The sequence below is a fragment of the Meles meles genome, chromosome 5 (assembly GCF_922984935.1).
Source record: "Meles meles chromosome 5, mMelMel3.1 paternal haplotype, whole genome shotgun sequence".
Classification (NCBI taxonomy): Eukaryota; Metazoa; Chordata; class Mammalia; order Carnivora; family Mustelidae; genus Meles; species Meles meles.
In genome coordinates this window covers 134,169,984-134,186,958 of record NC_060070.1, presented here as the reverse complement: position 1 = coordinate 134,186,958, position 16,975 = coordinate 134,169,984, and the positions used below count along the sequence as shown (strand labels likewise).

Genomic DNA, 16,975 nt, shown 5'->3' with positions numbered 1-16,975 from the left:
TTGACAAATCAATTTCTTTAATATGCCCAAATCATCCTTACTCTGCTTTTAGTTTTGCTTTTATGAACTCTAGGTAGTTTTCTCAAAAGTATGGTCTGGTATATCTATGAAGTCAAAGTATTTTCATAGTAATAGGAAGGTGTTGTGAGCCTACTACTCTCATTTTCACAAGTGCTTCCAGTGGAATTTTCTAGAAACTGTGTGTCATTCATTGCTTTTATGTCTGACCAATGTATGAAGCAGATGTGAGAATTTTGCTGTCTTCTATGAAGTCAGCGTTATAGATATTTACAAAAATATAAAGAGTGCAACTCTTTTCATGAATTTTTTCTTTTGTAAAATGTGGTAATTTCATATTAAAATTGTTATTTATATTTATACAAGGGATTTGTTGTTATTTGAAGGGATTAGTAAGCAAATAAATTTTAAATGTTCTCAGTTGTAATATCTAATACAATAAATATTGGTAGATATAACCCACATAAACAAAAGCCTTTTAGGATTCTCAAAATTTTTGAATCTATAAAGGGGTCCTGAGAATCCAAAGTTTGAGAACCACAGCTCAGAGTTTGTTTGTTTTTTTTAATAAATTTAACATTTATCTATACAAATTTAAATTTGAGTGCCATGTTTTTAGGGCTGCTCAGAGGTTTTGGGGTTTTTCCCCCTTTTTTTCTTTTTTTTAATTTAAATTCAATAATTAATATATAATGTATTATTTATTTCAGGGGTACAGGTCTGTGATTCATCAGTCTTACATAACCCCCACTGCTCATTACATCATGTGTTCTCCTTAATGTCCATCACCCAGTTACCCCATCCCCCCAACCCATTCCGCTCCAACAACCCTTTGCATCTATGATTGAGAGTCTCTTATGGTTTGTCTCCTTCTCTGATTTTGTCTTGTTTCATTTTTTCCTCTCTTCCCCTATGATCCTCTGCCTTGTTTCTTAAATTCCACATATCAGTGAGATCATATGATAATTGTCTTTCTCTGATTGACTTATTTCTCTTAGCATAATGCTCTCTAGTTCCATCCATGTCATTGCAAATGGCAAGATTTCTTTTTGGTAGTTGCGTAATATTCCTGTGTGTGTGTGTGTGTGTGTGTGTGTGTGTGTGTGTGTGTGTGTGTGTGTGTACACCACATCTGATTTATCCATTCATCTGTCAATGGACATCGGGGCTCTTCCTATGGTTCGGCTATTGTGGACTTTGCTGCTATAAACATTGGGGTGCACACACCCCTTTGGATCACTTCATTCCTCTTTAGGATAAATATCCAGTAGTGCAGTTGCGGGGTCACAGGGTATCTCTATTTTCAACTTTTTGAGGACCCTCCATACTGTTTTCCAGAGTGGCTATACCATGTTGCATTCCCACCAACAGTGTAGGAGGGCTTCCCTTTCTCTGCATCTTCAAGAACACCTGTCATTTCCTGACTTGTTAATTTTAATCATTCTGACTGGTGTGAGGTGCTCTCTCACTATGGTTTTGATTGTATTTCCCTGATGCCAAGTGATGTTGAGCAATTCTTCATGTTCTGCTGGCCATTTAGATGTCTTCTTTGTAGGAATGTCTGTTCATGTCTTCTGCCCATTTCTTGATTAGGTTATTTGTTCTTTGGGTGTTGAGTTTGGTTAAGTTCTTTATAGATTTTGGATACTAGCCCTTTATCTGATATGTCATTTGCAAATATCTTCACCCATTCTGTTGGTTGCCTTTTGGGTTTTTTCTTTTTTACTCTTTCCTTTGCTGCACAAAAGCTTTTTATCTTGATGAAGTACCAATAGTTCATTTTTGCCTATAATTCTCTGGTCCTTGGAGATGTGTCTAGCAAGAAGTTGCTGTGCTCAGGGTCAAAGAGGTTGCTGTCTGAGTTCTCTTCAAGAATTTTGATGGATTCCTGTCTCACATTTAGGTCTTCCATCCCTTTTGAGTCTATTTTTTTTTATATGGTGTAAGGAAATGGTTCAGTTTCATTCTTTTGCATGTGGCTGTCCAATTTTCCCAGCACCATTTGTTGAAGAGACTGTCTTTTTTTCACTGGATATTCTTTCCTGCTTTGTTGATGATTAGTTGACCATAGAGTTGAATGTCCATTTCTGAGTTCTCTGTTCTGTTCCATTCATCTCTGTGTCTGTTTTTGTGCCAGTACCATGCTGTCTTGATGATGACAGCTTTGTAATAGAGCTTGAAGTCTGGAATTGCCACACCACCAGCTTTGATTTTCTTTTTCAACATTCCTATGGCTATTTGGGGTCTCTTCTGGTTCCATACAAATTTTAGGATTATTTGTTCCAACTCTGTGAAAAAAAGGTAATGGTATTTTGATAGACCAACTCTGTGAAAAAAAGATAATGGTATTTTTATAGGAATTGCATTGAATGTGTAGGTTGCATAGACATTTTCACAATATTTGTTCTTCCAATCCATGAGCATGGAACATTTTTCCATTTCTTTGTGTCTTCCTTAATTTCTTTCATGCGAATTCTATAGTTTTCTGAGTACAGGTCCTTTGCCTCTTCGATTAGGTTGATTCCTGGATATCTTATGGTTTTAGGTGCAATTGTAAATGGGATTGACTCCTTGATTTCTCTTTCTTCTGCTTAATTGTTGGCTTATAGAAATGCAACTGATTTCTGTGCATTGATTTTATATTCTGCCACTTTACTGAATTCCTGTATGAGTTCTAGCAATTTTGGGGTGGGGTCTTTTGGGTTTTTCACATAGAGTATCATGTCATCTGCAAAGAGGGAGAGTATGACTTCTTCTTTGCCAATCCAGATGCCTTTTATTTCTTTTGTTTGCTGATTGCTGAGGCCAGGATATCTAGTACTGTGTTGAGCAGCAGTGGTTACAGTGGACAGCCCTGCTGTGTTCCTAACCTTAGGGGAAAGCCGTCCATTTTTCCCCACTGAGAATGATAGTCACTGTGTGTTTTTTATAGGTGGCTATTGTGACATTGAAGTTTGTACCCTCCATCCCTAGACTGTGAAGAGTTTTAATCAAGAAAGGATGCTGTCCTATTACCCACAATGAATACTATTATGCTGAAAAGAAAAAAAAAAAGGATGCTGTCCTTGTCAAATGTTTTTTCTGAATCTATTGAGAGAATCATATGGTTCTTGTCCTTTCTTTTATTTATGTATTGTATCACATTAATTGATTTGCAGTTGTTGAACCAACCTTGCAGCCCAAGAATAAATCCCACTTGGTCGGGGTGAATAATCCCTTTAAGGTAGTGTTGGATTCTCTTGGCTAGTTATTTTGGTGAGAATTTTACATCCATGTTCATCAGGGACATTGATCTGTAATTCTCCTTTTGGTGGTCTTTATCTGGCTTTAGGATCAAGGTAATGCTGGCCTCATAGAATGAGTTTGGAAGTTTTCCTTCTATTTTGATTTTTTGAAACAGCTTCAGAAGAACAGGTATTAATTCTTCTTTAAATGTTTGGTAGAATTCCCCTGGGAAGCCATCTGGCCCTGGGGTCTTGTTTGTTGGGAGATTTTTGATTACTGCTTCAATTTCCTTGCTGGTTATGAGTCTGTTCAGGTTTTCTATTTCTTCCTGGTTTAGTTTTGATAGTTTATATGTCTCTAGGAATACATCCATTTCTTCCAGATTACCTAATTTGTTGGCATAAAGTTGCTCATAATATGGTCTTATAATTGTATTTATTCAATGTTGGTTGTGAACTCCTCTTTTATTCATGATTTTATTAATTTGGGTCCTTTCTATTTTCTTTTTAATAAGTCTGGCCAGGGGTTTATCAATCTTATTAATTCTTTCAAAGAACCAGATCCTAGTTTCATTGATCTGTTCTACTGTTTTTGTTTTGGGTTTCTATTTCATTGATTTCTGCTCTAATCTTTATTATTTCTCTTCTCCTTCTAGGTTTAGACTTTATTTGCTGCTCTTTCTCCAGCTTCTTTAGATGTCAGGATACATTGTGCATTTGAGTGAGACCTTTCTCTTGAGAAAGGCCTGTAGTGCTATATACTCCCCTCTTAGGACAGCCTTTGCTGTATCTCACAGATTTTGAACAGTTGTGTTTTCATTTTCATTTGTTTACCTGAATTTTTTTTAATTCTTCTTTTATTTCCTGGTTGACCCATTCATTCTTTAGTAGGATGCTCTTTAGCCTCCATGTACTTCAGTTCTTTCCAACTTTTCTCTTGTGATTGAGTTCCAGTTTCAAAGCACTGTGGTCTGAAAATATGCAGGGAATGATCCCAATCTTTTGGTAACAGTTGAGACCTGATTTTGACCCAGGATGTGATCTGTTCTGGAGAATGTTCCATGTGCACTTGAGAAGAATGTGTATTCTGTTGCTTTGGGATGTAATGTTCTAAATATATCTGTGATGGCCATCTGGTCCAATGTGTCATTTAATGCTTTTATTTCCTTGTTGATCTCTTGCTTAGATGATCTGTCCATTTCAATGAGAGGGGGTGTTAACATCCCCTAGTATTATTGCATTATTATCGATGATTTTCTTTGATTTTGTTATTAATTGGTCTATATAATTCGCTGCTCCCATGTTAGGGGCATAGATATTTGCAATTATTAGATCTTCTTGTTGAAAAGACACTTCAGTTATGATATGGTGTCCTTCCTCATCTCTTATTATAGTCTTTGACTTAAAATCTAGTTTTTCTTATATAAGGATTTCCATCCAGCTTTCTTTTGATGTCCATTAACATGATAAATGGTTTAATATCCCCTTCCTTTCAATCTGGAGGTGTCTTTGTGTCTAAAATGAGTCTCTTGCAATTAGCATATCAATGAGTCTTGCTTTTTTATCTATTCTGATACCCTGTGTCTTTTGATTGGGGCATTTAGCCCATTTACATTCAGAGTAACTATTAAAAGATATGAATTTAGTGCCATTGTATTGCCTGTAAAGTGTCTCTGTTCCTTTCTGGTCTGTGTTAGTTTTGGGCTCTCTCTTTGCTTAGATGACCCCTTTTAATATTTCTTTTAGGGCTTCTTTGGCGATCACAAATTCTTTTAGTTTCTGTTTGTTCTGGAAGCATTTAGCTCTCTATTTTCAGTGACATCCTAGCCAGATAAAGTATTCTTGGCTTCATATTTTTTCTTGTTTACCACCCTTGCTCAGAGTTTTTAAGAGTTGTATTTAATTCAGCATTTTACTTAAAGAGCAATCCAGATTCTTTATCTTTATCCCAACATGTCTGAATTATGTACACTTAGGATTCTAATTTGTTCCTGAACTGCTCACCTGGTGAAAAATGCCTGAGTCCCCCAGATGTGAAAAGAACTTCTCAGCTAGTCTCCAAAATTCACAGTGTTCCGACTCTGATGGTAGGACTTCTCACATCCCAGGTAATTTTAAAAAATTCATATTTTTTATTGGGGGAGGGAAAAATATCAAGGTCAGACTAAACCAAAGAGGCAATCTAAAGCCACAGAGTTAAGTTATGGGATCAAAAACTGGAAGAAGCTTCATTTAATACTTTTTACATGTCCTAGAAACTCTATCAGAGCAGTCTTGTCTGAATCAGTCTGCTCCTAGTGATTGGTAAGTGTTCCTATCAGCAAGCTGCTCACCCAACCCAAAATTTAGCTTTGGGGCAGAGGGAGGGCAGTAGGGAGTTGTGTACATTGGTGGAATAAAGAACGAAGTTGGTGTCAGGTGAGTTCAAATCCTGACTTCACCACTTCCTGGCTGTGTGACTTGGCCAAGTGACTTTATCTTTATCAGCCTTAGCTTCCTCTTCCGAAGTAGGAGAAATGATACTTGCCACTGCCCTGGGAGGTGACAAGCACTGCATTTAACGAGAGAACGTGTTACAGGGCATGGCATATGCTAGCTTCTCAAATGAACTATTATTTTTCTTCCTCTTCTTTTAATGTCCATCTTTCTGATTTTTTAAAAAGATTTTATTTATTATTTATTTGACAGACAGAGATCACAAGTAGGCAGAGAGCGGGGCAGAGAGAGAAGAAGGGAAGCAGGCTCGCTGCCCAGCAGAGAGCCCGATGCAGGGCTCAATCCCAGGACCCTGGGATCATGACCTGAGCTGAAGGCAGAAGCTTTAACCCACTGAGTCACCCAAATACCCCTCTGATTTTCTTTTTAATTTATTTGAGAGCAAGAAAGAGAGAGAGCATGAGCAAAGGGGAGGGGCAAAGGAAAGGAAGAAGCAGACTCCCAGATGAGCAGAGAGCCTGAAATGGAACTCATCTCAGGACCTGAGATCATGACCTGAGCCCAAGGCAGACGCTTAACCAACTGAGCCACCTGGGTTCACCATTTCTTTGATCTTAAGTCCAGTCATCTGAGCCAAAATTGCGGGGGCATGGTCTGTGATGTTCCTGATCCAACACAATGCTTATTTTTATTGAGTTTCGGCTAACGTTTGTTGAACACTAGCATTTATTTAGTGCTAAAACTGAGCCAAGCATTTTATGCAGAAGATCACAAAGTGGTGGCCCACTGACTATATCCACCTGAAATTTTGTTTTTACACATGTGAGTCTGAATGTAGCACAGACTCTTCTTAGATACAAACCTTCCCATCCCACTTTGTTCCTTTGAACATTTGCTTACTCACCGTAAGGCTTGGTTCCCCACCTCCCACCTATGTCACTGGAGGCTACTATTCTTTCTGCCTTACTTGAAGGGGGCTGCTTCTCTGTCACACCTCCCAAGGAAAAATGTGTCCTCAGCCCTCCTGTCAGTGTCCTCCCACATCAAACAAACATTATGTTTGCTTGTTCTGGGTCTCCCACATCCACTAGAACGGAAGCCTTCAACATCAGAGACGTGGTACATTGTATGCCCTGTCCCTAATACAGGTTGAACCCTTAATCAGCACTCAACCTGTCCTTGAAGACTTTCAAGTTTACTGCTCCCTGCTTTTCGTGGGTTATCTCCCTCCAGTCCTTATACCATTCTTTATATCATCAGGCTTTTTTTTTTTTAAATGGAAAAAATAAAAATAAAAATAAAATAAATAAAACAATAAAATAGAATAAAATAAAATAAAACATAGAAAAACAAACTGAGGCTTAAAACAGTCAGGTTTCTTATCCAAAGTCTCACATAGGGTGAAACAGCAGAACTCAGATACAAACTCAGGCAGTCCACTCATGCACACATTTTTGACCCTGAGGTTATAAATACAACTACCTTCATTCTGGGTACCCTTGAAATATCTAGAGTTTCAGTGTTGTTGAGGGTATCTGGTTACTCTGGTGCCAGATATAGCAATTTGGCTGAAGTTTGGATTTATAAACTGACCAGGCTAGGCTAAGCGGGGTGTATGTGTGAATGTGAAAGCATGTATTGTTATTATAGATGAGTATTAACTTCCCAGCGATTATACTACTCTGGCCCGATAACAGATTATATACAAGTGTGACTCTATAAGAATTCTTTCCACACTAACACTTTACTGGATGTCTTACAAGTAATTGAAGAATTGGGTTCAGTATTTTATCTCTTTTGGTTTGGTCACTTATTCTGGAAATTTTGTGTGTGTGTTTCTGTCCTCCCTTTAGCTTTACTGAAAACTTTTTAATACAGCTTCTCAAACTGTTCCTCTTAGGACATCACCACTCCCGATGCTGAACATTTCAAAGAGAGCGAGAAAGTTAGTGACACGATGCTACAAAAATTGAAGCTCTTCCATCTTAAGAAGAAAAGTTTAGATAAAGAGGTACTGTATTTATTGTTTATTCTAAAAATTGTATCATGTCTGGTGAAAAAATCATCAAAGAAAAAGATAACATCATAGTATAAAGAAATTCTGCAAGTTTGGGATTTTTAAAAAAGTTGTTTTTGGCAGGGCACTTGGGTGGCACAGCTGGTTAAGCATCTGACTCTTGGTTTCCACTCAGGTCATGATCTCAGGGTCGTGAGATTGAGACCCATGTCAGGCTTCTTGCTCAGCTTCCGGATCTGCTTGAGATTCTCCCTCTTCCTCTGCCCCTCCCGCTCATTCTCTCTCTCTCTCTCTAAAAGAAAAGGCGATAGCAAGATGTTAACTTGTGCCAGTTTTAATGTGAGAGGAATACAGAAGTGGCAAGTTTATCAGCTAATGGAATAAAAACATCGTCGAATATGGGATCTTTGATTGTAGAAACAAATTCAGTCCAGTGTTATGAGGAAATTAATTCTCTGAACTGAGGTGAATAGAAAATTTGTTATGGGTACTCTGTGGAGTCTCTTTGTCTCCTAGCTAACCTGATGAAGGAATAACAGATACACAGAGAAATTACTGTTCTCCATTTTTTAAACCAACCTTCAAAAATAAGCCCCATTGAGGGTTGGAGCAGGATGTTACAGAAATACAATTTCAGATATTTGTGTTGTTTTGGTAAATTTACTGAAATATTGCCAGGTGAAATGATGTGGTGTCTGTAATTTGACTCCCTGAAGGGGGATTGGAGGGAAGAGGGCATGGTTGGGGGTATAAATGATACAATATCGTTCCACTAGCCATCAGTAGTCGAAGCTGGGTGATAATTACATGGAGGTTCATTCCATTTTTTTTTCTCTGTTTTTTTCAATATTGGAAATTTGGGGGGTGCCTGGGTGGCTCAGTCGGTTAAATGTCCAACTCTTGATTTCAGTTCAGGTCGTGATCTCAGGTTCATGAGATCGAGCCCCAAGCCCTGTGTAGGGCTCCACACTCAGCAGGGAGTTTGCTTTTCCCTCTCTCTCTCTCTCAAATAAATAATAAATAAATCTTTTTAAAAATTAAAAAATAAATACTGGAAATAGTTCATAATAAAAATAATTCTGTGCATCACACTTTACCTCACTGATTTGAGGGGCACCTGGCTGGCTCAGTCGGTAGAACATACGACTCTTGATCTCGGGGTTGTGAGTTCAAGCCCCGCACTGGGTGCAGAGATTGCCTCACTGATTTGGGGAGAAATATGAATACTGAATATTAAAATTTATTGTCATTTTCATAAAGGAGCAAACGAACAAATAAGAAATGATTATAAATTACATCTAGGAAAAGTTGGTCGTTTTTTTTTCCCCCTTTAAAGAAGAATTCTGATAGCCTAACTGTAAAAACAACTGAATATTGGGATAAGCTCCCAGAGATCCCAAGCCCACCCTCAGGTTCTGTGATCTGCTAGGACCCGGTGATAGTCACAGCTGTGTTTCACCATGAGAAGCTACAGAGCAAAGTCAGCAGAGGGAAAGGGGCTTGGGGCACAGTCCAGAGGAAGCCAGATTCAAGCTGCCAAGAGCCCCTCCCCATCACACAAGATGCACTTCATTTTCCCAGCAATGAGCTGTGATAATATGTGTGAAATTTTTACCGGGGTTTTATTAGAGACCCAGCACCCAGGGTTTTTATCGGGGGCTGCTCAGGTAGGCATGTCCCCCTAGCATGTACCAAACTGGACCCTCCAGAAGGAAAGAGGCACTCAGCATAAACGACGTGTTCTGTACAGATAGGTTAGGCACAACGAGCCATTCAGATTACAGAACGATGGCACTCCTCCTGCAATGCCCATTCCCAGATGCTAGTCGGGGGCAGCGTGACGAGCAGGCCTTCCTGAAGGGAGCAGTCTCTGATCTGCTGTGTGAACGTTCTTCTGCACCAGAGCTGTAAAAACAGTAGATCTTTGGAGACCAGGGACTAGACAGGGCATGGCTTGATGATTTTATTATCAATGTTATCGAATGTAGTTTTATTTCTTCTCCTTTTCTGAAATATAAAATGCTTTTTCCCTTAGCTATTGGAACATAAAGACAAAATCACAGCTTTTAGAGAGTTAATTGCAAAAGAAAAAGCACTTCAAGATCAGGTTTTTGAGGTGAGTTTAACATTTCCCATGTACTGTCTTTAACATGCAAAAAATGATTTCCACCATTTATGTTCTCTTGGTATATTTGTTGAAATCCTTCTAGCTCCAAGTTCTACACTTCTATTATTCTAGCCACTGAAGAGCTCTTTGATTGTTACGCTTATAAAGTATTTATTATCAAATTTCCCAAGGAATGTGCCAGTATTGGAAGTGAGCACAAATGTATTTAATCTCAGTTTACAGGTTTTGATTCCGATGAAGCCACAAATGCTGGAGATGTACCTGTCTTACTGGGAGCCAAATTGAATAAGTACCACAGTCTGAATGAAGAACTTGATTTCTTGATAGGAAACACCTTTTGTGGCTTTGCTGGCATTTTTATCCACAGCACCATTTTATTAACAAGTTTAAGCCACCACCATTCGTACTATATCAGACCGTTCATTAAAACAGTCACACGCTGGCACTGTGGCAGTCTCATTCGACCATAAAAACACAGAATTAAAGTTTGCATTTTCAGGTTTTGAAATTTTACATCTTGTTCTACCTGACTCTTGTTTAGACTAATCAGATTTATTTCTTTCCAAATGCAAAAATCAAAAAAGGGGTGCTGTTTTTCACAGTGATTGAAACACATTTATGCTACCACCATTCTTTTTTTTTTTTTAGTGTGTTTATTTATTTATTTATTTACTTACTTACTTATAATCTCTGCAGCCAACATGGGGCTCTAACTCACAGTCCTCAGATCTAGAATTGCATATGCTCTTCCGACTGAGCCAGCCACCACCATTCTTAATTTATCAGTAGCTGTTTACAACAGCTATGATTAAGGAGTACTTTCGGAAATAGTTCACTTTAGATGCCATCGAAAGTTGAAGACATCACTACAGAAAAGAAACGGTCATTATGTGATTTAATGGAGACATTAGCTACGGCTGTGGTGGTGATCATTTTGCAGTACAGAGTGTATCAAATCAGCATGCTGGACACCTTAAGCTTACACAGTACTATGTGTCAGTTGTATCTCAATAAAGCTGGAAAAAAAAATAAAGGCAGATGAAACAGGAAAAATATGTTATAAGAAAGTAAAAATGTGATCGTGGAGGCTGAGATCTTGGGGGTGTTCAGTGGGTTAAAGCCTCTGCCTTCAGCTCAGGTCATGATCGCAGGGTCCTGGGATCGAGCCCCACATCAATCTCTGCTCAGCAGGGACCTGCTTCCCTTCCTCTCTGCCTGCCTCTCTGCCTACTTGTGATCTCTATCAAATAAATAAATAAAATCTTTTAAAAAAATGTGATCTTGGTATCTAGGTAGTTACAGAGTTGCAATCCAACTGGATCTCACATAAGAAAAGGTGATTAGTTAATGTAATTTATTTTTAACAGCAGTTAGAGAAGTCTACCATATTTCTAAATTATTAAAAATTGGCATTCTGCAATAAATTCATAGCATAACCATTCATCTTTGAGAGAGAAGGTTCATGTGGTGAGGGCTCAAAAGCTTCTCAGAATTCACTATTCTTTTAAATTTAACAAGTGATTATTGACTTTTCACAAAAGGCTAAAAATGCTAGTCACTATGGGGGCAGAACGCAAAATCAAACATGATCTCTGCTTCTAAGAAACCTGGAAAAGAAGATAAAATACATAACTAACTGTTCACGAGGGATAAAGGGGAAGTTCCTTAAAAAGTGATACAGTGACCAGTGTCTAACAGAGGCAGTATTTGTCTAATGATAAGCTCAGATGAGGAACAGATACTGTCCAAATGGGGGAGTCACGGGACACCTTATGAAGGCAGTGGCAATTGGACTTTGAAGACTAATAAAATCTGAGCATAGGGAGATGAGAGGAGAGCCCTCAATCAATTCTGTCATTCATTAGTAGTTTCTATGCCTTGGGCATAAAAGTTAATACAAGTGGACCTTCCTCTTCCCAGCAGTGGGAAGCTGGAATGAGAAAAGGACACAGCTAGAAGCATGTCAGACACACTATGTTGTTTCTAAAATGTGCCGCAGGCTACTTGTACAAACTGTCTCTCAGAGAAACCGAATAATTGATGAGGGAGGGAGAGCCTCTCACTGAAGAGGTAAGCTACTAAAAGCAGAAAAGAAAAGGGAGGGGCGCCTGGGTGGCTCAGTGGGTTGGGCCGCTGCCTTCGGCTCAGGTCATGATCTCGGGGTCCTGGGATCGAGTCCCGCATCGGGCTCTCTGCTCAGCAGGGAGCCTGCTTCCCTCTCTCTCTCTGTCTCTGCCTGCCTCTCTATCTACTTGTGATCTCTCTCTGTCAAATAAATAAATAAAATTAAAAAAAAAAAAAAGAAAAGAAAAGGGATCTTTTGGGGGCAATTATAATGGCTGCTAAAACCTTACATTCAAGACTGAGGGGAAGCTTTTGCTTTTTTTTTCCTGAGAGAGGTGTTGGTGGTGTTGAAGAAACAGAAGGAGAGGGGGAGAGAGAGAGAGAGAGAATTCCAAGCAGACTCCAGATCCAGCACAAAGCCTGATGCAGAGCTCAATGTAGGGTTCAGTCTCACCACCCTGAGTTCATGACCCAAGCCAAAATCAAGAATCAGATGCTTAACCGACTGAGCCAGCCAGGCGCCCCTGAGGGGAGCTTTTAATGAATGGGTCAACCTGACAAGCACCTGAGCTTGTTAATCAATCTCAAGCCGCTAAAGGTGAGCCGTGCACATCCCCCTGATGTGATATAAGAGGACAGGCATCGCAGATCTATGAAGTCTTCTCACCAAAACTGCTGGATCCGAAAGCAGGCTTCTAGACCGAACTACCTTGACCGTGGATAAATATAGATGACACCATGATAACAAATCCAGAGTGGGGAAGATTTGCATCAGTAAACACTTGGTATGAGAAAAGGGAGGGAGAGTAAAGGGATAGTTGGTATAGACAGTGGAGACAACGAACACACCAACCAAATGCAGTGTGTGACCTGTGTAGGTCCTGATTCGAACAAACCTACTCTAAAAAGGTATTTGTCAGATAGCAGAAAAAGGAACACAGTCTGGTATTAGATAATATTAATATTTTAATATCATTAATTTTAATATTGATATCATTGTGCTTTTAGTTAATTTTTTTAAAGTTTTATTTATGTAATCTCATAATACCCAATGCAGGGCTCGAACTCACAGCCCCTGAAATCAAGAACTGTATACTTCTCTGACTTAGCCAGCCAGGGACCCAAGTATCATTGTGTTTTTAAAACCCCTTATCTGTTACATATAGAAAAGTACTTATGAGTGAATTAATAGAATGTTTAATTTTGCTTTATTTTTTTCTCTTAAATTCAATTAATTAACATATAATGTATTATGAGTTTCAGAAGTAGAGTTCAGTGATTCATCATTCTTTTTATTTTTTTAAAGCTTGAGTATAAGTGAAGAGGGTAACAGCCAGTACAGCTTTTTAGTTCTGTTTTGTTTTGTTTTAAGATTCACTTGTCAGAGAGAGAGAGAGCGAGCACACAAGCACAAGCAGGGGGAATGGCAGGCAGAGGGAGAAGCAGGCTCCCAGCCAAGCAGGGAGCTCAATGCCAGATTTGATCCCAAGACCCTGGGACCATGTCCTGAGCTGAAGGCAGACACCCAATTGACTGAGCCACCCAGGCATTCCTCATCATTCTCATGTAATACCCGATGCTCATTATATCACATGCCCTCCTTAATATACATCACCTATGATTAAGAGTCTCTTATGATTTTTCTCCCTCTCTGATTTCATCTTGTTTTATTTTTCCCTCTCTTCCCCTATGATCTTCTGCACATATAAGTGAAACCATATGATAATTGTCTTTCTCCGGTTGGCTTATTTTGCTTAGCATAATATCCCCTCGTTCCACCCATAGTGTTGCAAAAATGGCAAGATTTCATTTTTTTTGATGGCTGAGTATTCCATTGTAAATATATACCACATCATCTTTATCCATTCATCTGTCAGTGGACATCTGAGCTCTTTCCATAGTTTGGCTACTGTGGACATTGCTGCTATAAACACTGGGGTGCAGGTGCCCCTTCAGATCACTAAATTCATATCTTTTGGATACATACCCATTAGTGCAGCTGCTGGTCATAGAGTAGCTCTGTTTTCAACTTTTTGAGGAACCTCCATGCTGTTTTCCAGAGTGGCTGCACCAGCTTGCATTCCCACCAACAGTGTAGGAGGGTTCCCCTTTCTCTACATCCTCGCCAGCATCTCTCATTTCCTGACTTGTTCATTTCAGCCATTCTGACTGGTGTGAGGTGATATCTCATTGTGGTTTTGATTTGTATTTCCCTGATGCCGAGTGATGCGGAACATTTTTTCATGTGTCTGTTGGCTATTTGTGTGTCTTCTTTGAAAGTCTGGTCATATCTTCTGCCCATTTCTTGATTGGGCTATTCTTTGGGTGTTGAGTTTGGTAAGTTTTTTATAGCTTTTAGATTCTAGCCCTTTATCTGATATGTCATTTGCAAGTATCTTTTCTTATAGAGTGAGTAGGTTTGCTTTTAAATACTCCAGGGAAATGAAAAGATGGCAGAATTGGGGAGGCGGGAGGTTGGAGACAGATGAAAAGACAACGGAAAAATACTGATAATTGTTGAAGTGAAGTGATGGACACACAGCGCTTCATTATACTCCTTGCTCTACTTTTGTATGTGTTTGGAATTTTCTGAAGTAAAAGAGTTTTTGAAATGCAGAAGCATGCTCCAGAAGGCTCACTTCTCATTCTCTAAGGAACTCTAGGCCAGCAAGACATGGTCTGCTAGAGTGAAATTTGATGGCTTATATGTCCTTTACTATTTGTCATGTGCTTATCTCGTGGCCCTTCTGACCCCTTGCTTTTGGTTCTTCACAAGTCTGAACTTCCCGTTGTTCCTTTCACCTCCTGACCTCCTCCAGCTTGAGATAGGGTCTTTGACCCCAGCTTCACCTGCTGCTGGGCTCTAATAACACCACGTGTATTTAACTGTCAGGGACAAAAATGTCTCCTGATCCTAGGAGCCTTGGATAAAGTACACTGAAGTCAGGGATTTGGTCAGAGTGAACAGACAAGAGTCTAGTTAATAGTGCTGGGGTTTAAGGTTCAGGTTAGGCTAATAATAATGATTCCACAAGGTCCTCCTAGAGCCCATCTTCAGTAAAATAGTAATCTTTTTATAAAAATAAAAATTTTTAGGGGCACCTGGGTGGCTCGTCAGTTAAGCATCTATCTTCAGCTTAGGTCATGATCCCAGGATCCTGGGATGCAATCCCCACTCAGCAGGGAGCCTGCTACTCCCTCTCCCTCTGTGGCTTCCTGGCTTGTACGGTACACACTCTTTCTCTCTCTGTCAAATAAATAAATAAAATCCTGGGGCACCTGGGTGGCTCAGTGGGTTAAGCCTCTGACTTCGGCTCAGGTCATGATCTCAGGGTCCTGGGATGGAGCCCCGCATCGGGCTTTCTGCTCAGCGGGGAGCCTGCTTCCCCCTTCTTTCTCTGCCTACTTGTGATCTCTTTATGTCAAATAAATAAATAAAATCCTTAAAGAAATAAAATAAAATATTTTAAACCGATAATATAGAAGATATCCTTTAACTGTTATTATATAATAGTTGAAGATTTAAAAAAATACCATATACTTCACTATACTTTACTATGTATATATACACACTTCACTACACACACACACACACACACTTTACTATAGTATTCTCTGCATTACATAAAACATTTAATTTATTATTTTAATGATCTTCACAGTTAGATGTTTATTTCTAGTCAAGGAAATACTTAGAAGGTAGCAGATTATTTTCATGTTCATCTCCTATAACCACAAAATAAGGAAACAAATATGATGTAAGACAGAAAATTACTACTCTAGGAAAAATGTTCTAAGGGAGACAAAAGAAAACAGTCACAACCCAGTGTCTTATGGTTCCTCTGAATATTAAACATACCCACCAGTTCCTGGGTTTGGACACAGTATTCCCTTGAGCAAGCTTTAGAGTTTAGTGGGCTTCTCTGCCACTGAGCAGCCTCCTGAGGAAGACTGTGGGCTCACTTGAACTCCAGCCACACAGATGAGATGGCTGTCCAGTCAGGTACAACGTGTGCTCTTTGGTTTCCACAGGAAGATGTCAACCTTACCATCTGTTTCCTTGCTCTCTCAAGCACCCTGGGCACTTATTTTATCAAGGGATGCTAAGTCCCCATTGCCATGTCCTGGGACTAGGGTGTAAGATCTTTGGGTGGCCATTACTGTGCCTACCACACCCTATTCCTCAACTTCCTGGCTTCAGTTTTCCTAAATCCTATTCTGACCCTAGCGTAAGAACCAATGCTTATACCTCGGACCCTTGTTGTGGGATCTAATATCAACCTATTTGCTGACCAACTCAGAGTTTGTTTAAGGACTTGTCATCCCTGAAGGATTGTCTGTGCAGCCATCTCATGGCACTCGGAGTATTGCACAGTAGAAAACACAGTTCGCTTCTTGGTCAGATACATATGTACCCCTACACAGAAGAAACACTGGTTTTTTATTCTTCTATTCCATGTTTTTGTGTTGGTCATAAATTCATTTCACTGCTTAATAAGGAGTCACAAACTGGGTCATGATTATTCTCAGCTGCTGTGTGGAACATGCTGGCTTGGCCTTCACAGAATTGCTTTTACCAAGCGGTGGTTGGTGCTATGCCCTCAGCAATCTTAGGAAACCTCTTTCTCCATTTCTTAGAGATTATTGTTTCACTTAGTGCCATGGGGATAAGAGCTTCCTTTGAGAAAACAGGTGTGTTTGCATCACATTAATAATGAAACCCATGTAAATGGCCAGATTTCAGTTTTACTTTAGCTATAGGGAAGTTCAATCAATCAATCAATCAGGGGCCCCTGGGTGGCTAAGTGGGTTAAGTCTCTGCCTTTGGCTCGCGTCATGATCTCAGGATCCTGGGATCGGGTCCTGCATTGAGCTCTCTGCTCAGCAGGGGGCCTGCTTCCCCTCCCCCCCCCCCCCCCCCCCGCCTGCCTCTCTGCCTACTTGTGATCTCTCTCTCTGTGTCTAATAAATAAATAAAATCTTTTTTAAACATTTTAAAAATATAAAATAAAATAAAAAATCAATCAATCAGTCAGCCTTCAGATGTCCCAGTCTCCTAGGCCATTCATAACAATGATAGATACATCT

At 39.5% G+C, this 16,975-nt stretch overlaps 1 protein-coding gene across 1 annotated transcript in view; it reads left to right on the top strand.

The window, feature by feature from the left end:
• The window catches only part of CAGE1 (cancer antigen 1), a 59,318-nt gene that overhangs the window by 21,551 nt on the left and 20,792 nt on the right, over positions 1 to 16,975 (top strand). The window contains 3 exon segments of the mRNA XM_046004139.1: positions 5,219 to 5,350; positions 7,579 to 7,689; positions 9,731 to 9,811. Of these exon segments, the coding sequence (XP_045860095.1) occupies positions 5,219 to 5,350; positions 7,579 to 7,689; positions 9,731 to 9,811 (324 nt within the window).